The sequence below is a fragment of the Bos mutus genome, chromosome 11 (assembly GCF_027580195.1).
Source record: "Bos mutus isolate GX-2022 chromosome 11, NWIPB_WYAK_1.1, whole genome shotgun sequence".
Classification (NCBI taxonomy): domain Eukaryota; kingdom Metazoa; phylum Chordata; class Mammalia; order Artiodactyla; family Bovidae; genus Bos; species Bos mutus.
Window position 1 is genome coordinate 69,739,660 of NC_091627.1, and position 22,104 is coordinate 69,761,763.

General features: G+C 41.3%; 1 protein-coding gene across 7 annotated transcripts in view; it reads right to left on the reverse strand.

Annotated features, from left to right (window-relative positions):
- Positions 1 to 1,090: 1,090 nt before the first annotated feature.
- ACYP2 (acylphosphatase 2) overlaps positions 1,091 to 22,104 on the reverse strand; it is a 178,467-nt gene continuing 157,453 nt past the window's right edge. For 3 of the 7 annotated variants that reach the window (XM_070379575.1, XM_070379576.1, XM_070379579.1), the window contains 2 exons: positions 4,719 to 4,823; positions 1,091 to 1,717 (listed from right to left, as the gene is read on the reverse strand). In XM_070379575.1, the coding sequence (XP_070235676.1) occupies positions 1,603 to 1,717; positions 4,719 to 4,823 (220 nt within the window). In that variant the 3' untranslated portion in view covers positions 1,091 to 1,602. Of the gene's footprint in view, positions 1,718 to 4,718; positions 4,824 to 22,104 lie in introns of those variants that run through there. The other 4 variants (XM_070379580.1, XM_005907304.3, XM_070379581.1 and 1 more) reach the window with 3 other exon arrangements.

Consider the following 22,104-nt stretch of genomic DNA (forward strand, 5'->3'; position numbering starts at 1 on the left):
GTAGCAATAGAATTTTGCTCCATAGATAGAAGAATGGCTTCTAGTCTGCATTCCCAAGGCATTTGAAATTATTGGACAATTGCAGGTGACAAGATCCAGGAGGCAAAGTGAGAACAAGCATTCAGGGCTCCACAGAACCCCATTTTCAGTCATAATGGTTGCCCTTTTCCACTTGCTTTATGTATTAAATTCCATGTAAATTGGTTTAATGGATTCCATTGTTACAAAAAATTGGAAATCACTGAAGAAATATGTGAATATGTGTGTTAACTGCTCAGTCATGTCAGATTCTGTGACCCCATGGGCTGTAGCCCGTCAGGCTGCTCTATGGGATTCTCCAAGCGAGAATACCGGAGTGGGTAGCCATGCCCTTCTCCGGGGGATCTTCTTTACCCAGGGATTGAACCAGGTCTCCTGCACTGCAGGTGGATTCTTCACCATCTGAGCCACTAGGGAAGGCCCTATGTAAGTATATATTGTACCTATAACATTTGAAATTCCCCAGTATTTGAGTTAAAGGTCTCCATTTCTCTAGAGTATAATTCTGTGGTGTAGAAATAAAACTTTGCGTTAAAATACTATGTGGCTTAATTATCATCTGTATGTGAGAATCTCCAGATGACAGGCCAAATTTCGGGGATGTGCTGTGCTGTGCTAAATCGCTTTAGTGGTGTCCCACTCTGTGTGACCCCATGGACTGTGGCCCACCAGGCTCCTCTGTCCACGGGACTCTCCAGACAAGAATACTGGAGTGGGTTGCCATGCTCTCCCTCCTCCAGGGGATCTTCCCAACTCAGGGATTGAACCCACATTTCTTAAAGTCTCCTGCATTGGCAGGCGGGTTCTTTACCACCAGTGCCACCTGGGAAGTCCCCAAATTTGGGGGAACAGTGTGATTTATTTAGACTCTCAGTCCCTTTTCTGGTTCATAGGGCATCCATTATGGGTAGTTGCAGATATAAACCTTGCTGCTTGCTGTATACTACCATTGTCATTTCTTCACTCCTCTGTTCACCATACAGAAGAATATGGTTCCTAGAAAGCATTAAGTAGCTCCGATAGAAGTACTGAATCATGTTCTCATTCAACCAGAGTTTTTAAAGTTAACTCTTTATTGATTTTAAGGCTATGCTGATCATCATATACATTTATATCAAACTACTGGTTATTTTGCTGTTGTTAAACAAAGTACTCAACTTTAACAACAAATTATTTTTCAGAGGTTTTAGAACTCAATTCAGATAATACCCCAAAATAATTTTTAAGTGGTTAACTTATTATTTTATGTCCAGCCAAATAACATGTATGTCATAATATTCATTAGAATTAAAGATTCCATGAGACAAGTTTAAATAAAATATTCATATTAAGTATTTTGTAATGACATTTAAAATTTTAGAATGCTAAATTTGGCTTGTTAAAAACATTGTTGAGTAAAACTATTTCATTGGCAACCATTTTTAGTAACATAATGTTGCAGCTTTTGGAACAGAAAGTTTCTTTTTTTATCCTATTCTGCTACTGTCACTCTAGTATGCAGACTTAAGAATACAGTCTATTCTATTGTACAGTATAAGCATTATAATTTTAATTTAACTCCTATTAGTATCGAATATTAAAACTAGAGTATTCAAGTTTAGAGATGGTTTTTTCATTGGAAAAGTTCGTGCGGTCAATGCGAGAACTAGGACTTCCAACCTTGCTCAGCCAGGACTTCCTACAAAAAATAAATAAATAAAAATTAGCATTTTAGTGTATATGGACTAGCTGAAATGATCCCACAATGACTGTGATCCCACATAAACAATGGGAGTGTATGTTTAATAAGCAACTTTTGCATGTAATATAAAAGATATACATGACATCTCTCTCTCAAAGTTGTTCAGTCATGTCTGACTCTTTGTGACCCCATGGACTGTAGCCCACCTGGCTCCTTTGTCCTTGGAATTCTCCTAGTAAGAATACTGGAGTGGGTAGCCATCCCTCCTCCATGGGATCTTCCCAACCCAGGGATGGAACCTGGGTCTCTCACATATACATATATATATGTATAATTATATACACAATATACATTTTATATCAAAATATCATAGAGTTTAACATATAATCAAATGTGGGCAAAGAAGAGCTAATGACCAATTAAGCATAGTCAGCTCCTGATGATTTCATTGTGGAGTAATTTCCCTCCTTTTAAAATATCCAAGGTCATTATTACTGAGCTGTTATATGCGGCAACATAAAAATATTTTTTATAAAGAATAAAACAATTCACCATGGGTTTTTCTTACTACCCAGCACGTGGTAGATTATATATGCAGGATGAGAGAGAGAATAAAAAATGAATGTGATTTTTCTGTAAATATTTGAACAAAATTAGATGAACATCTTTTCTTAAACCATTTTGAATATATATATATATGCAGGATGAGAGAGAGAAAAAAATGTGATTTTTCTGTAAATATTTGAACAAAATTAGACGAACATCTTATCTATTCAAAAACCATTTCATATCACATATTAGCAAAGTAACTGCATTAAAGAGACAAATGTTCTGAAATTTCCTTTGCTTATATAGTACAATATTTTTTCTTAATTTAGTAGTGATATTGTTTGTCTAATTTATACATTTGAGTACTTACCTGAGATGCTTCATATAAAATAAGATTACTGTAATATTGTTGACACTTTAGATATTTTAAGGATATTCAAGAATCTTTCTACCTATTAATAATTAGTTGGGATGAAAATTAAGTGGGACTACAGGTTAATAATAAGCATTTTTGTACAGTTGATAGCTGTTATCCCAGCTGTTGTAGAAACAGTAAGTTTCCTGATATCCCCAAAGGCCTTTGAGGCTGTGAAACTAGTGATGTGTATAGCTATGCAGTATTGTATGTAACAATCTCAATAACCTTGAATCAAAAATACTTCCTAAGCTACAGTTGTCTGATTAGCTGAAAATTACTCTTAACAGGCTGGAGACGAATTCCAGTGATTCAGATTGCCCTATGCTATTTAGGTATTTTTATCTTTTGGGCTGTACTGGGTTTCCATTGCTGCACGGGCTTTTTTCCAGCTGCAGGGAAAGGGGGCTACTCTCTAGTTGCGGTGCACTTGCTTCTCACTGCGGTGGCTCCTCTTGTTGCAGAGATGGGCTCTAGGATGCGCGGGCTTCAGTAGCTGTGGCTCTAGAGCACAGGCTCAGTAGCTGGAGCACACAAGCTTAGGTGCTCCGCAGCATGTGGGATCTTCCTGGACCAGGGATCGAACCTGTGTCTTCTGCATTGGCAGGTGGATTCTTTACCACTGAGCCACCAGGGAAGCTTGCCCTTTGCTACTTAACTCTTCAATTACTATTGGAGTATAGTTGATTTACAATATTAGTTTCAAGTGTACAACACAGTGACTCAATGTTTTTATAGACTAAAGTTTATTATAAAATATTGGCTATGTTCCCTGTACTGTAGATTAAATCCTTGTATCTTATTTATTTTACAAATAGCAGTTTGTTGTGACCCTCTTTTTGGTTCTTACTGTGACAGTTTTTCTGGGTAAGGTGAATGTTTACTTCTTTTTCAGAAGATAAGCCATCACCACATTTTCTTTTCTTCAACTCATTTAATTGAAATCTCAAAAATCAAAATTGCACATGTTGAAAAATAAAGTTTAGTTATTATGAAAAGGGCTTATGGCTTCAATTTTCCCAAATTTCCTTGAAATCCTCTAGAACAGAAAGACCAGTAACAATAAAAAGCTAACATTAATGAAGCACTGCCTGTTTGCTCAGCACTGTGCTGAATTCTTTACTGTTTCCTTTAACCCACACATTAACTCTATAAGCTGTAGACCATTTTCCCTATTAAGTTATTGATAAGGAAAGAGACACAGAGAGTTAAGTAACTTTCTCAGAGTAGGAGCCGTGTTAGTGTTGACAAGGGATCAGATTCTGGATATATTGACTGTGAAGGTATAGTCAATAGATTTGCTGACACACTGAATTTGGGTACCAGAAAAAGAAGACTGAAGGATGATACTTGGGTTATTGGTTTGAAAAGCTACTAGAATAGGATTGTCATGTACTGAAATGGAGAGACTGTGAGAAGGGTAGATTGGGGGGAAAGGTGAGAAGTTCAGTTTTAGAATGTTAAATCTGAGATGTCTATTAAACATCTGAATAAGATGCTGAGTAGGCAGCTGGACCCTGAATCTGGCTGCAGAGATAAAATTTGAATTTGTCTGCAGATAGACAGCACTGAAAGCCATAAGAATGGATAAGATCACCAAGAAAAGGAATGTAGATAGAAAAAGAAAGAGGCCCACAAAGTATACCATAGGGCATCCCAATGTTAAGAGCTCAAGAAGAAGAACCAGCAAAGGAAAGAATCCAGTGAGGCAGGAGAAAAACTGGGAGAGCAGCTGTGTCCTGGGAGTCAAATGAAGCCCTCAGGGAGCAGGAGAGATCAGTCTGGGCAATGATTCTGGCAGGTTAAGTGAGGTGAGAACTGAGAGTTGACTATTGTGTCTAGCAACATGCAGGTCACTGATGACCTTGACGAGAACAGTTTTCATGGAGTGAAAGCCAGATCTGAATGGACTCAATAGAGAATAAGAAAGGAACTGGAACCAGCGTGTGTGTGTATGAGACAGAGAGAAGTGGAGGGGCCCTCTATGCCATGGCTCCACACACGCCATCCATGTTGCCTGACCTGCCTACTTACCTAGGAGTGTTCCAGTCGTCTGTTCCTTGGAAAGATGTGCTCTTTATGTGCTGCTCTTGCCCTTGATAGGGGTGGCTCAGATCTGTAAATGGCAGAGGTGTTTTTCTAGACAAAAAATAACCAGTCACAAATTTTTATCTAATTAGTGAGGATGAGATTGGAATGTCATAGTTTTGCAATCCCCCTTAATGTGAAAAGGAACCACATAGTCCAACAGTACCCATTAATTCATTTCAATAAATAACACTGCATGAAAGGTATATTCTAGATACTGGGATGCATACGTAGATATTTAAAATGGGGTTCTTTCCTCAACCTACCTTACATCTAAAGCAATTAGAGGAATAAGAACAAACAAAACCCAAAGTTAATAGAAGGAAAGAAAACATAAAAATCAGAGCAGAAATAACTGAAATAGAGACAAAACAGCAGAAAAGATCAATGAAGCTAAAAGCTGGTTCTCTGGAGGAAAAAAAACAACCCAATAAAAAAAAAATATTCAGAAGACCTACATTTTCTCCAGAGAAGACATACAGGTGGCCAAGAGGCATATGAAAAGATGTTCAACATTTCTAGTTATTAGAGAAAGGCAAATAAAAATTACAATGAGATATTATCTTATACCAGTCAGAATGGCCATCATCAAAATGTCTACAAACAATAAATGCTGGAGAGGGTATAAGGAAAAGGGAACCCTCCTGCACTGTCGGTGGGAATGTAAATTGGAAGGAATGATGCTAAAGCTGAAACTCCAGTACTTTGGTCACCTCATGCGAAGAGTTGACTCACTGGAAAAGACTCTGATGCTGGGAGGGATTGGGGGCAAGAGGAGAAGGGGACGACAGAGGATGAGATGGCTGGATGGCATCACTGACTCGATGGATGTGAGTCTGAGTAAACTCTGGGAGTTGGTGATGGACAGGGAGGCCTGGCGTGCTGTGATTCATGGGGTTGCAAAGAGTCGGACATGACTGAGCGACTGAACTGACTGACTGACTATGGAAGTTCCTTAAAAAAGTAAAAATAGAGCTACCATGCTGTGCTTAGTTACTCAGTCACGTCTGACTCTTTGGGACCCCATGGACTGTAGCCCACCAGGCTCCTCTGTCCATGGGATTCTCCAGGAAAGAATATTGGAGTGGGTTGCCATGCCCTCCTCCAGAGGATCTTCCCAACCCAGGGATTGAACCCATGTCTTCCACATTGTAGGCGGATTCTTTACTGTCTGAACCACCAGGGAAGCCGTATGACACATCAATCCCACTCTTGGTCGTATATCAGAGAAAACAATGGTTTGAAAGTATATATGCACCTGTGTTCATTGCACAGTGTTGTCTACAAGAGCCAAGACACCCTAAATGTCAAGCAACCCTGAATGTCCACTGACAGATGAGTGGTATTCCATGTCATGTGTGTGCATCCTCCACACGTGGTTGTACTTTCATGTACTTTACAGTACTTTGGCTGTGCCACATGAGGAGCTTCCTAATGAAGACCTGATGGAATTGGAAGCCCAGAGAAAGGACAAAGAGGCACAAGGAAGAAGTAACTGAAGAATCAAAGAGACTGAGGGTGCAGTCCAGTGCTTTCATGTCATCCATGGCAGGAAAAGAAGAGCTACTACCCAGACACCACTGGTTGTTTCTTCAAGAGGACATGTAGAATTGAATCCAGCAAGGAACCAGAACCTGTGCCATCAGCATCAGGTGTGAGTGACACTGCAGCTTGCCCTCCAGCTTCTAGTGCTGATGACCCTTCAGCTCTACCATCTCCCACCTCCTCTCTCTCCTCCAATCAGTAACTCTTCTTGCCTGTTCACTTGATGCCAGCCCCTGGATGCCAGCTGTTGTACCGTATTACTGTATTTTTCAAGATGCTGTACTGTTAAGATTTAAAAATTTTTTTGTGTTTTATATGTATTATTTGTGTGAAAATTATAGTACAGCATTATATAGCCGATTGTGTTAGCTGGGTACCTAGGCTGTCTTTGTTGGACTTCCGAACAAACTGGACTTACAAATGCCCTCTCGGAATGGAACTCACTCATAGGTAGGGGAAAGTGAAGTCCCTCAGTTGTGTCCAACTCTTTGTGACCCCATGGACTATAGAGTCCATGGAATTCTCCTGGCCAGAGTACTGGAGTGGGTAGCCATTCCCTTCTCTAGGTCTCCCACATTGCGGGTGGATTCTTTACCAGTTGAGCCACCAGGGAAGCCCAGGTAGGGGATCTACTATAATACTATTTCCAGCAACATGGATGGACCTAGAGATTGTTATTCTAAGTGAAAAACAGATGTCATATGATATTGCTTACATGTGGAATCTAAAAAAAAATGATACAAATGAACTTATTTACAAAACAGAAACAGACTCACAGACTTACAGAATGATTTATGATTACCAAAGGGGGAATGTTGGAGGGAGGTAAAGTAAGGAGTTTGGGACTGACATATAAACACTGCTATATTTAAAATAGATAACCAACAAGGATTTACTGTATAGCACAGGGAACTCTGCTCAGTATTCTGTAATAACCTAAATGGGGAAAGAATTTGAAAAAGAATAGATACATTTACATGAATAACTGAATCACTTTGCTGTATACCTGAAACTAACACTGTTAATCAACTATAGTCCAATATAAAATGAAAAATAATTTTTAAAAGTTATATATATTAAAATTATTCAGTATTGACTTTACTTTTCATGAATATTTATGAATAAAGGTGAAGTATTAAAAATGAATAAAGCAAGCAAATTCAATAATTGAATAATTTTTATTTATTTCTCACAAAGAACTGAGTGACTTGACCTCCCCTTTCAAAGATGCAATCTGCTGATCAATGTTTCTCAACTCAGGTCTCCCACATTGCAGGCAGACTCTTTACTCTCTGAGCCACCAGGGAATCCCCCAAAATCTTCATGATACAGTGTTATCTATAATGACTCTTTGCGACCCCGTGGACCCATTGAATTCTCTAGGCCAGAATACTGGAGTGGGTAGACTTTCCCTTCCCCAGGGGATCCTCCCAATCCAGGAATCAAACTGGAGTCTCCTGCATTGCAGGCAAATTCTTTGCCAACTGAACTATCAGGAAAGCCCTTATTTCTCATAAAGCAAGACAAAAAAGAAATCTTTGTAGACTGCTTTTAAAAACACACTTGGAAACCAATTATAGTAAATTAAACCAAATTATGTTTTTATAAAATATGTTCTCTTGACTGATGCTCTTGCATTACTTTGAAAAATTATTAAACTTCAAGAGTCCTGTATAAAAAAATAACTGTTTTGTCTACTTTTGTTCAAGTGTTTATGTTCCTCATTAAAATTTTGTTTGCTTCAATTCATACCCTGTATATTTCTTGGTAAGTTTATACTTAGATATGTACTGTTGTTTTGCTGTTTTGAACAAGATGCTTTTTAATTATCATATTTTTAAACTGGTACATACAGAAACTAGTGATCTCTCATGTTGTAATCAGATACCTTACTGAACTTCCTTGGTGATATAATAGTTTTTTCCTTTTCTTTGGAATGCCTAGGTTAACCACCCCATGTATTTTTAAATTCATTCTGTCAACTTTTAACACATTGACAGGATAATTTCAAATTGCTCTTTATTTTAGTCTCTCTAGCCACATTTTGGTGGCTCAGATGGTAAAGAATCCGCCTGCAATGCAGGAGACACAGATTCAATCCCTCAGTTGGGAAGATCCCCTGGAGAAGAGAATGGCAGCCCACTCCAGTATTCTTGCCTGGAGAATTCCATGGACAGAGGAGCCTGGTGGGCTACAGCCCATGGGTCGTAAAGAGCTGGACACAACTGAACAACTCACACTTTCACTGTTTTTTTTAAAGCCATATTTTGGCTATTTACATGCCATTCAGAGAACTGCTACAGAGAAAAACTGAATTATGAACAGTGCACCCAGCCAAGAGGCCAGCAAGATCATAATATACTAATACATGCTCTAATTCCAGCATATTTTACCTATCAGTTTTGTAGACTACATAAATACTGAATGGATGGTTGGATGTCTGGGTGAGTTATGCTTGCTTGAAAGAGATTGAAGTCCATTATTTCTGCTGTAAATCTGAGTTGGCTTTGTATGCATATATCTTTCAGATATTTTTGTTTAAGCAACATGATCCACTGGCAGGCTTTAAAAAAACAAAACAAAATGAAAGAAAGGATGTAAACTGGAAAATTCTATTGATAAAAGTCATGTTACTTGAAAACCATGTCCTCTCTTCACTCTAATACAAGTAAGTGCCTCATATAGAGATTTTGAAAATGAAACTCATTTTTGTGAAGTTTAATTCTCTTCCCCAAATCGAGGAAATAATAGAAGGAATTTTATTATGGATACACTTTCTTACATGGTTGATGAGAACCATACACAGTTGTGAAAACAATTTTTTATGAAATAGCAAAGGACGATGATCTTGTACATATTACATTTAAGTGTTCTGCAGGCCATCTTTGCATTAAAAAGAAATTAATAAAACACAATGCTGATAAATATTAAATGACCAAGGAAAAATCTATTCGTTTAATAAATTAAGAATGCTGTGTTTTTCTGTTCCTGTTCAGAGAGTCGCCAACTCTCAGTCCCCTCCAGGTTTCCACAGCCTTGTCTCTAATTCGTGGGTGCAGATGGCACACACTTAGCCATCAAGTACAGTAAGTGCCACATATTTATGGCCTTGGCAGCCAGCAAAGAGACCAGCTGTGGCCTTCTAAAATGCACTTAGGTGTCTGCCCTCCCAGAGACCTTTCTTTGATTGTCTGTAGCTAAAAAGGGCCCCACTCCCATGCTGTTGTGAGCATCACGGGAATTAGCACATTCTATAATTGCTATGTTTATATGTTTATGTATTCACTACCTGCCTCCTCCGCAGTAGAATGCAAATTCTAGGAAGGGAGGATTCCCACCCTCTAGCAGGATGCCCAATGAGAGTGGGTCCTCAATATGTATTTACTGAATGAATTGAGTCTCTGTCACCTTTCTGCCCTCCTCAGGTCTGCCTTCCATGCATGAGAGGAAGGGGCATTCCTAGGGTCTGTGGACTCCACACACAGAAAGGAACCCTGAGCATGACCTGTTAACGCTTTGATTTTTATCTCACACAAAACAAAACCCTCGTGTATTTTTTTAAAAACTCTTTGAAAGGTAAAGACATAGTTGCTTTTATTACAGAAAGTGAATAAATATTTTGCCTGTGGCCGTCTCCTATGAAATAACTCAAATAATGACGATATTCAGTCTCTTAAAGGAAGTTAGAGGCCTATGAAAGTGAAGTCGCTCGGTTGTGTCCGACTCTTTGCAGCCCCATGGACTCTAGCCTACCAGGCTCCTCTGTCCATAGAATTTTCCAGGCAAGAGCACTGGAGTGGGTTGCCATTTCCTTCTCCAGGGGATCTTCCCAACCCAGGGATCGAACCCGGGTCTCCCACATTGCTGGCAGACACTTTACCATCTGAGCCACCTAGGAACTGACCTGATAACCTGAATATAAGCCTGTGAACAAAGTTTATTCGTGCAATCTGTCCATGTATTTTTGCCAGTCCCTAAATTTTACGGTATTTCTTGTGACTGTGAGTTTACTCACTATATAAATAAACATAGTCACTGAACTTCACTCAGAGTGCACTGACCTTCACTCAAACTCTGAGTGAAGTCAGTTACTATTTGAACACCACAGGAGGGCCAAGTCCATCCTGCAAACCCACTCACGTAACATGCCACCACATTAGTCAGATTCAGCGCACAGCTGGTTGTATATGCTCATACATACTGTGATGATCCTTAGACATTTTCTTTATATCCCAAGTATGTAGACACCTACTATTTATGTGCCGTATTAATTTTAAAAATTTATGCTTCTTTTAAAAAAAAAAAAAAAGAATCTTCCCAACATAATCTTGCCCCAAAGCTTAATGCTTATAGCAGGAGTGAAGTGCTTCTTTGAACAAGGGAACAGTTGGGTGGGGGTGGGTGGTGCAGAACCCCGCCCCTCACCCCAGGCCTTTTTTTCCACCAACTGCACCTCAGGCACCGCTGGGAAATCCTAAGAGCTCTGAAGAGTACTTTGAAAACTTCCCTATTAACCTGTCACTGAGCAAGGATACAGAAGCATGGCATGGAGGGAACTCCATCACAGGTAGAGATGGGAATCAACAGAGGACCATCTGTTCTGCAACTCAAGCCAGTTAGTGCTTCCTGCAAAACAGAGTAAGCTTCTGGGGTGGGGGAAAATCCCATCTAACAAATATCCTCTGAAACAAAGAGGTGAATGATCAATAAAGCATTAGAAAGCCAATACTATTAATAATTCATAGCAGTTCTATTTCCTAGGACTAAAGTGGGGCAGCATAATCCTTTCGCATATCTCTGCAGCACCAGTATAAAATGTAGACCATAGCAAGAAAGCAGACAGTAGGAAAAGACAGCTAATGAATTAAAAGCTAACGTGATACATGCTGGAAAATATTGAGTTGTCTGCTCATTTGAAGCTTTCAAACTAACATTAATAATGGAAAGACAGCATATAATATTTTTGCTATTCTCCTTATTTAGCAAGTTTCATTATTCAGTTACATGTGGACAAATACTACATATTTATTATCAATACAAGCATTTTGAAGGCATTTTGATATAATGTCTAGAGTTTCTGTTAGGTATTAGTTAGTTCAGTGATTATCAGGGGAATCCTAGAATATCCATAATTAAGCTGAGACCAGATTCTTCATCTTTAAAACAGGATAATACCACTTCTCTGCTAGTGAAAGGATTAAAGAGAATGTATATAAATTGCCTAAGGCAATGTCTGACACCCGGCAGGCCCTTAAGAGCAGTTATGTTACTGTTCTCTGCCTTTGCTAAAGACCATGGACAGCCTGCTTGGCAAACTGTGACCCTCCAGGGCACACACTGCACTAGCTCCACTAGTAAAAACTCTTGTTCTTGGTGGAGCTGCTTCTCAGCTGCAGTGGGAAATGGCATGTCACTCAACCTCCTCATTTTGAGGAGAGTCTGCAAGAACTACCCAATATGAGCTATGCCCAGGACACTGAGAACCAGCCAGCTGAATCAAGGGCCTAGATGCAGAGAAGGCAAGAGTGAAGGCATGATCGAAACCTCCAGTTTTTCTGCCACACCACAGTTTCCAGGTCCACAAAGTGATAGGTGTGCTCATGTGTTTCATTTAGTGGCAAGAAAATCATTGCTGGAGCACAGTGGTGATGGAGTGGACTTTAGGATCATTCTGCTTGGATGTGAATCCATCTACCATTTCCCAGCTGGTCATCCTGGGTAGGTTTCTTAAACTCTCAGTGCTTCATCTGTGAAAAGGAGAGCATGTAGCCTACCTCAGAGAATCGTTGTGAAGGTTAAACAAGAGAATCTGTGTAAATCGTTTGAAAGGCTATCTAGAGAATACTCTTCCCTGGTGACTCACTGGTAAAAAAATCTACCTGAAATGTGGGAGACGTGGGTTTGATCTCTAGGTTGGGAAGATGCCCTGGAGGAGGAAATGGCAACCCATTCAGGTATTCTTACTTGGAAAATTCCATGGATAGCGAACCCTGGCGGGGCTACAACCCATGGGGTCACAAAAGAATCAGACATGACAGCAACTAAAGAACAAACGACAACAGAAGCACTTAATAACTTTTAGCTATTGTATCAGTCAGGTAATGAAAACCACCTTAGCTAGTTTACATGGAGTTTAATATAGGGAATTAACTCCTTACAAAACCACTGAAGGGCTAGAAGAACAGATCTAAATGGGCCTGTTGGAGCAACTCATAGAATTGGCTGCTAAAGTATAAGCTGTTAAAACTGTGATTCTCATGCAAATACAATATGATGTGTCAAAGATTTCTATTCAATACATTAATGAGGGAACCTGGAAGATTCTGATTCAAAGGAGAATTTACATTTACAATACACATACATGTATATATTCATGCATACAATCAGGAATGCTGAATGTAACTTGCTAATAGATGCAGAACTTGTTAAAATTATACAAGGTGGCACTGTCCAACAGCTTCGTAATGTGAGCCTCATGTATAATTAAACATGTTCTAGGATCCACGTTAAAAGTAAAATAGGTGAAATTAATTTTAGCAATGTTTTATTTAGTCCAGTATATCCAAAATAAAGAGATATAATCTATATAAGTAATAAATGAACAAGCTATTTTACATACTTTTATGTCAAGTCTTTGAAATCTATTTTACATTTACAATTCATCTCAATGCCACATTAAAGTGCTCAACAGCCACATGTGGCTAGTGGTTTCTGTATTAGTGTAGTCCTAGAGGCTTTCCAGGGGGCTCAACGGTAAAGAGTCCACCTGTCAATGCAGGGGACTTAAGAAATGCAAATTTGATCCCTGAGTTGGGAGGATCCTTCTGGAGGAGGGCATGGCAACCCACTCCAGTATTCTTTCCTGGGAAATCCCATGGACAGAGGAGTCTGGTGGGCTACAGTTTATGGGATCACAAAGAGCTGGACACAACTGAGTGAGTATGCAGGCACTGCTGATATTCAGTTAACAAGAACTTCATGTACCCTACACTATGGGGTACAAAAGATTAGAAATATATATATTTGTTTCCCTTGTCCTGTATGATAACAGTTTTGTAAACTCTCTCTGACCCGGAGTTCTTCTTACCACTAGAACAGAATCCCAAGGAAAACCTTGACGGGCCAAGTGGCCCGTCAGAAGCAGATAGAGGACAGGTAGAAAGAGTTACCAAAGAAGAGGGAGATAACCATGAAGTGTGGTGGTAGTTTAGGGAACTGTTGACCGAAACCTCCTGCCTTGGCCAGGCATGATGAACTGTCTCCTGATAGGAGGTCCCAATAAGGAACATGGTGGTAGAGAAGGATGCCAGCCCATAATATATCCTACCAAATTCCCAGAATCCTTCACACCAGAACCCATCTTGGCTGAGATATGTGGATGCCACCAGGAAGGACCCTGAGTCAGACCAATACTGGGCCAAGCAAGATGACTGGCCAGAGACAACCTGCGAACTAACTCCATTACCATAAATCCTGAGCTAGGTGGCTGAGCAGGACTCCTGACTTCCTTTACCTTGTTGTTCTCTGCCCAGATGCCCCTTTCCAATAAAGTCTTTTGCTTTGTCAGCACATGTGTCTCCTCGGACAGTTCATTTCCAAGTGTTAGACAAGAGCCCACTCTTGGACCCTGAAAGGGTTCCACTTCCTGCAATATTGGAAAAGTATACAGAATATTTTTAAGGAGAGAGATGTCAACTTCCAAACGCTCCTGAGACCCAAGTGAAAGATGAACTGAAGGATACCTTGCAGACCTCTCCAGGATCAGCTTCAGTCATGTGGTGGTGTAGAATCCTGATGAGAGTGGATTTAGGAGTGAGGGGGAAGTGAAGAAATGAAGATGGCAAGAACAGATCAGTCTCTAGAGCTGTCAGATTATGGAGAAGAAGAGAGACACAACAGCTTCACACAATGTTAAGGTTCTGTTCTTGGCAAGCCAAGCCTGTCTCTTCTCTGAAGTCAGTGTCTTCCGATATTTACAAGCATCTTGCCTCAGAACAATAGTCGAGGAGTGCTTTAAGGACACACAGTCTAGGATGTTTTCTATTCCGGATGTGTTCAAATCTACTCCTACATGGAGCCAAATTAGAAGGGAGTTGGCCAGACTCGCCTGTATTCCACCCCCCCACCCCTCACCCTGACCTCTCCACTCCCCCAAAATGCTCACAAGCAAATTGAGTTGTTGGGGCGATGCCATTGGCTGATAGGCTGATAGTTTAGAGCCAAACTGTGACCCACCCAGCGCAGAGCCCATTATTTCAGACATTTTTAAAAGCTTTGTTGCTGGCTCTGTTTTATGTCCCCACCCTTGTTTTTTATCCTTTCTCACTTGTAAATGTGCACTGTCTTGTTACAGTTTTACATAGCCTTACAAATCACTTCGAGTTGTATTGGGAACAAAGTGAAGTATTAATATAAACACACAAAGCTGTGAGGGTTGTGTTATGTTTTTTTCTTTTTCTCCTTGATGCTGTTCCCTTGATTTTTATGAAGGAAATCTTTGGAAGGGGGTGTGGAGATTTATTTACAGAGTTTTACTTTACAACTGACTTTGCTAGATATGTTTTCCATTACAGTGAGACACACATCGTTCTGAGGTCATAAAAACATATATCTACAGGGCAGCCTTCTCCGAAGCTGCCCTCCTGACCCTGGCCTTGAAATTGGGACTGTGGGGGGCAGGGGAGGGCGGAGGGGGGTTCTGGTGCTGCGGTCCTCCACCTCCAGGGAAAGTAGGGCTGATGGAGATTAGAGAATGTCTGGTATTAGAATTAGAATGCAGTTTAATTAATTACATTTCTCTCTTTTGAACTGAAGGGCTTCCCTGGTGGCTCAGATGGTAAAAAATCTGCCTGAAATGTGAGAGACCCAGGTTCAATCCCTGGGTCAGGAAGATGCCCTGGAGTAGAAAATGGCAACCCACTCCAGTATGCTTGCCTGGAGAATCCCATGGACAGTGAATCCTGGTGGGCTATAGTCCACGGGGTCACAAAGAGTCAGACACAACTGAGCGACTTAGCACTTCACTTTCTTTTGAACTGAAAGCGACGTACATAGTAAGCAGCTGTCATATTTCGTTTTCCAAGTGACTTTTAGATGAGGCTATTCAAAGTAGGCATATAAATCCAAGCTCAGAGTGGGATGTTTGCATTTGAATAGCATTAAAAGTTTCTGAGGTCTCAGAAGTTAGAAGCCAGAAGATGGGTCCTGCTGTGAAGGAAACCAGACTCCTTGACACTGGGTCTAGAAAGCACTATTTATCCTGGCAGTCAGCCAGGTGAGGACTCAGGTTTGGGAGCCTCTTCTCTTCACACACTATTTCCTGCTACAGCTAAACCTACATCAAAGACAGCAGCTAGCTTCCTGTAGACTCCTATGAGGCATCATTACATTGGTGGAGACGCCAGTGGTCTTCAGTGGTCTAGGAAATTGATCTTAAAAGCTTTCTCTGAAATGATCAAGTTCAGGGGAACAAATGCATAGTAACCAAATTCATAGGTCAATTTATAAAAATGTAATACCATGTATTCATTTATATTGGGTGCTCTATTTGTCAAATATATCATCTTATCTATACAAGAATTTTCCATTTGGGGAAGCACACTAATGAGATAGAATTACAATAGATTGTTCTTTCTCCAGTTTAGGTGTATTTTGGCCTAGGAAACATATGTTAAAACCTTCTTCCCTAGAAAACACTGAAATGGAAATATTGATCACCTTTTAAAGAACTCTGTACCACCCACTGCTTTTCTCTTAATACCTCATTGCCTCACACAGGTTAATGAGACTGTGGTTTTCTTTACAGTTCCTTTGTTCCTGAGGACACTCTCTCTTCACTTGGACTATACGGAAGCATATCCTAGTAAGCCCTTGTTTCTAGGGCGGAGACAAGAAAAACCTACCACTTACTGTCCCGTGTTTACAAACCCCATCTTAAGGCAGTTCGCTTGGAGAAAGAGGTGATTTGTTCCAATTTTGGAAGGCAAAAGATTTCCTAGATTTAAGAAGGGTAAAGGAAGTGAAGGCCTTTCTAGCCAGTGGCTGCTGGAGTTGTAGGTCCTCGCCACAGAGAGAATTAGCCAGAAAAGGAATGTGCTGAAGGCTCATAATATTCTCCATGGTGATCAACCAATAATAATCGCATAGCAATGTATAGCCAATGTTCTAATTAGGGAATGTTCCCATTACTACAGTGGCTTCCTCGATGAGTCAGCAGTAAAGACTCTGCTGCAGTGCAGGAGACACAAGAGACACAGATTTGATCCCTAGGTGCAGGAAGATCCCCTGGAGGAGGAAATGGCAACCCACTCCAGTATTCTTGCCAGAATCCCAAAGACAGAAGGAGCCTGGTGGGCTATAGTTAATAGGGTTGCAAAGAGTCAGGTACACAGCACTTTTTAGTATAGTTGCTACCCTCAAGCCTAGAGACTTAAAAGAATATCCTGCTTACAAGTCTACAGTGTGGATGGAATTTAGCAGGGAGAACTCATTTCTGCCATGCCTGTTGTAGAGGGTGGCTCAAAGCCTGAGGACTGGGATAACTGGATGGCTTACTCACTCACAGGTGTGGCGTGGCATCCTGAGAGAACTCAGTCACCTGGGGTTTGGCACAGCTGAGGCTCCTCAGGCATCTCTCTCCATGCCTGTGTGCCCTTCCCAGAATGGTGCTTCAGGGTAGCTACACTCCTTAAACATCTGTCAGCTTCAGGGGTCCAAAGGCACAGCGTCCAAGAGAACGAGCCAGCCAGGCGCAAGAGGATTGTTTATTCTAACCCAGACTTACTCCTTGGAAGGAAAGTTATGACCAACCTAGATAGCATATTCAAAAGCAGAGACATTACTTTGCCAACAAAGGTTTGTCTAGTTAAGGCTATGGTTTTTCCTGTGGTCATGTATGGATGTGAGAGTTGGACTGCGAAGAAAGCTGAGCGCTAAAGAATTGATGCTTTTGAACTGTGGTTTTGGAGAAGACTCTTGCGAGTCCCTTGGACTGCAAGGAGATCCAACCAGTCCATTCTAGAGATCAGCCCTGGGATTTCTTTGGAAGGAATGATGCTAAAGCTGAAACTCCAGTACTTTGGCCACCTCATATGAAGAGTTGACTCATTGAAAAAGACTCTGATGCTGGGAGGGATTGTGGGCAGGAGGAGAAGGGGACGACAGAGGATGAGATGGCTGGATGGCATCACCGACTAAATGGACATGAGTCTGGGTGAACTCCGGGAGTTGGTGATGGATAGGGAGGCATGGTGTGCTGCAATTCATGGGGTCGCAAAGAGTTGGATATGACTGAGTGACTGAACTGAACTGAACCCAGACTTGGAGGACTCTAGGGGAAGCTCCACTGCATTCTATTAGAATCCAGTCACTAAAGCCAGTCTCTCTTCAGGGTAGAGGGGAATGAGATCCCACTTTTAGTGAGAGGAATGTCAAAGAATTTGTGGACTTGTTTTAAAATTACCACAATATGTAGGTGAAGAATTATAGGAAAATACACCATCTATTTATTTACACATTCATTCAACAAATACTTATTGACTATTACCATACACTAAGTGGAGAAGGAAATGGCAACCCACTCCAGTAATCTTGCCTGGAGAATTCCAGGGACAGAGGAGCCTGGCGGGCTTGAGTCCATGGGGTTGCAAAGAGTTAGACACGATTGAGCGACTAATACACACAAACACACACACTAAGCATTGTTTTTTAACATTTAAAAAATATTTTAGATATTCTAGCTCGAGACAGCTCCCATTTGGACATGATTTTATGCATTGAGAAGCTTTTATTTTATTTTAGGCCTAAAGGACTCAAACCAGCATAAAGTATCAGATGATAACGAATCATACATTTCAAGAGGAGTATCATCTGAATAGCACAAGCAAGTTTTTATTGGAACTCATTAAAAGCCTGAGCTAACTGGTATAAATCCTAATTGATAAACAGACTCTAGAAAAGGTATTTGTGGAGCAAATTTGTATAAAAGCAAATCATCTTTCCTACCAGCTTTATACTTGTAGTGATTGACAGAAGAAGAGTTTTCCTTTACTTCCAAAATATTTCCAGTTGGCTGTGTGTGAATGGATTGGTTGGATAGACAAAGGGTTATCAGAGACCTCCAAATCCAAAGCATATTTTTTTTCCCTCAAAATATTTTCAGTTGGCATTTATCCTCTCCATCTTGGCTTCTAGAACATCATCTTTTGTCTTCCTTCTACCTCTCCAGGGGATCCTTCTCAGTGGGTGTTCTCTTACTTTGTTCAGTCCTTACTTGGTGATCTCTAGTTTTCTGCTCTTAGTCCTCTCCTCTCCTAATCTCCATCTACTCTTTGAATGAGTTCATCCTAGATTTAGCACAAAAGCTCCAGATTCATATAATCCACTGTCTATTCAGTCTCCACACTTGATTGCACCACACCCACCTCCACTTATGCCCTGTATCCCCTTCCCACCCATACCTCTCTCATCCAGTGTGCTCGTCCTCCTCATTCTGAACTTGGACAGAATCTAGAGTTCTAGATGCTCAACATCCATGCACAGTCGACCATAATGTCCCATTGAGTCTAACAGTCTTTCATCTCTTCCATCCTTATTGCTTTTGGTCTACCTCAGGCCCTTTTCCATTTGTCAGGAATATAGGTCAAGGTCAGCTCTGAGGTTTAGGGCCTTTATTTGAAAAATATTTGAGATTTTTGCCTTCTATCAATAGTATTTCACTCTGAACACCTCCAGTTGATGGGTCTCAGTGATTGGGTGCGGGGGTGGGGGTCCTTTGTCAGGAAGAGAAAATTACAGATCATAATGTTTGCATTTTATCTTCACAATAGTTGAAGTTTATCTTAAAACAGCCATGGAAGAAGATGAAGTGACAAAATGAAAAGCCCTGAGCACATGGTTATTAGATATCCGTTGTGTGATCCGGCTACAGAGACAAATGCAGCATGATCCCTGCCCCCAGTGGACTCACAGTCTAGTGGGAGAAGCAAACGATTACAATTCAGGATGATAAATGCAATGATGGAGGAATGTGTGAGGTGTTGTTTAAGGAGAGTTTTCATTGTCTTCATTATCATAAACCTGAAAGGCAGTGGAGGAGGGAGTGATACCCTAAGAAGATAAATGGGGCTTCCAGAAGATGTAAAACTGCTCCCTCTTACCAAAATCATGACAGCTCTGGATCCTGACATTGGGAATTTGAGGAATTCTGCCAGCTGTTCTCTCAAGTTACTCAACCTATTTCATTCCCAATCTCCACATCTCTAAAATGAAAAGGTTGGTTTAAATCAGAGGTTGGCAAACTTTCTCTATAAAGGGCCAGATAGTAAATGCTTCAGGATTTGTGGTCAGTATAGTCTGTCATAACTATTCAGCTCTGCTCTTGTAGTGCAAAACCAGGCACAGACAATATGTAAACAGATGGACCTGGCTGTAATTACAGTACAACTCTTAATTACAAAAATGGGCAGTGGGCTGTATTTGGCCCATGGGATGTAGTTTGCCAATGCCTGGTCTAAATGATCTCTAGGATGCCTTCCAGACTTAAATCCATTGGTTCATGAAAAGGCAGTTCTCAAATACCTGACATACTTTATGTTGTTTTTTTAATTTATTTTTGTTGTTGGTTAGTTGTTGACTGGTTAGCTCAGTAAAGATGAACATGGGATTTAAAATTTAAGGTTTGGAGTTTGAGTCAGTGTGGGTCAGTTAGCTTCATCTCTGTTCCATGACCACAAACCACACCACAGACTTCAACACATCCATGCTCCTGCTTGGAGCTAGATAATGGTGCATGCCTGGACACGTGCCATCCTTTCCTACTTCTAACACAGCTCCTGCACTTGCTCCCCTAATGATGGTGCAGCACATCCTTTTTACATATATCCCAACATCATGGAATTGTTTTCAAAAGAGCATCGTATTTTTAAGGAAATTTGTCAATTTAATAGCAAGCGTTAGGGAATCCCCATGAACGGAGAAGCCTAGGAGGCTGCAGTCCATGGGGTCACAAAGAGTTGGGAACACATTGGGAAATCTATAGGTAAACAGAAATGTCTCATCACCTTTTAATAAACCAAATGGGTTTTTATGGCTACTAAGCAAAAGAATCCTACAAAAGCATGCTGCTGTGCTTATAAGCAAAAGCAGAATCAAAAAACCACATAACGCAAATGCCAACAATTCTCCCCACTTTCCCTGTAGTTGACATTGTTCGTCAGTCCTAGCACTTTTCCACACAGATCCTGGATGTGCTCTCGGTATCCCTCCAAGCATACTGAACCAGGAAGCTACACTGAGTTGACCGGCATTCCTGTGCTAGATTAAAACTATTGTCCTATGCAACAAAAGTTACTATGCCTTATTTTTCCCATCACTTTCCGTCCCTACCACCAAGTTGCTGCTGCTGCTAAGTTGCTTCAGTCGTGTCCGACTCTCTGTAACCCCATAGACAGCAGCCCACCAGGCTCCTCTGTCCCTGGGATTCTCCAGGCAAGGATACTGGAGTGGGTTGCCATTTCCTCCTCCAACCACCAAGTTACTCTTATTTTAAAAGATATATTGAGACATATAACACTGGATGCAGCAGCTATAAAATTCATCTGTACAAAAATGAATATAAATCTCATCTAGATGGGAACATATATCAGTAAACTTTCATAGAGAAAAATGGCATTGTTTATTAAAAGCCTACATACTAGGTGGGTACTTGGGGCTTCATTATTCTACTTTTGGGTAGGTTTGAAGCCTTCTATTAAAAAGTCTTGGGAGAACAAGATGGCGGAGGAGTAGGTGGATGTGGAGTACATCTCTCTCCATGGATACATCAGGAATATACCTTCAGACACAGAAGTATATGCAGAACACCAGCTGAGAGTGGACAGGAGTACCTGACCAGAGGAAAAGAATATACAGAACCACACAAAACTCAGTAGGACAAAGGAACTAGGGGGAAAAACAGGAGTGTTTGTAGGACTGGACCTGCCCTTGGTGGGTCGGGGAACTGAAGCAGGGGTCTGATCCCCACACTGGGGCAATTGTCTGAGTCAGAGGAGAAACATTTAAGGCTGAGAGTGAAACAGCTGATCTGTGCAGCCTAAATGGAATGAGGATCAGAGGGTCCTTGCTGCAGCCATACATACCCTGGACAGGGACGAGGGTCCCTGGAAGGCACAGTGGGCTGGGAGCTGAAGTTTGGGGAGTGTGGAGCAATTCCAGGGCGAGGGCTGCTGTTGACTCCAGAGAAATGGATCGAGCGAAGGTGAGGGAGGTGATTGTGGTGGGAAATGCCTGTGGAGATGCCTGTGGAGAAAGCCGGGTAGCCATGGAAGCAAGGTGATACTGCTCAGTCAGGTGTAGGGGGTGGAGCCATCACCATAGCCTCTCTCTCCCCACACACCAGCATCAGCAGCTGAACAATAGAGAGGCTGGCCCATCAAACACCTGATGCACTGAACTACAGAGGAGGACCCCACCCAGGGTGCCCCTTTAAGTGCCTGACGCATAGATCTACAGAGTAGGACTCCAGCCAGGGGGGCCCCTCTATGTGCCTGACACACTGAACAACAGGGAAGGACCCCAGGCAAGGCAAGGCAAAGTTGCTCAGTCGTGTCCGACTCTTTGCGACCCCATGGACTGTAGCCCACCAGGCTCCTCCATCCATGGAATTTTCTAGGCAAGAGTACTGGAGTGGGTTGCCATTTCCTTTTCCAGGGGATCTTCCCGACCCGGGGATCGAACCCGGGTCTCCCACATTGAAGCCAGACGCTTTACCGTCTGAGCCACCAGGGAA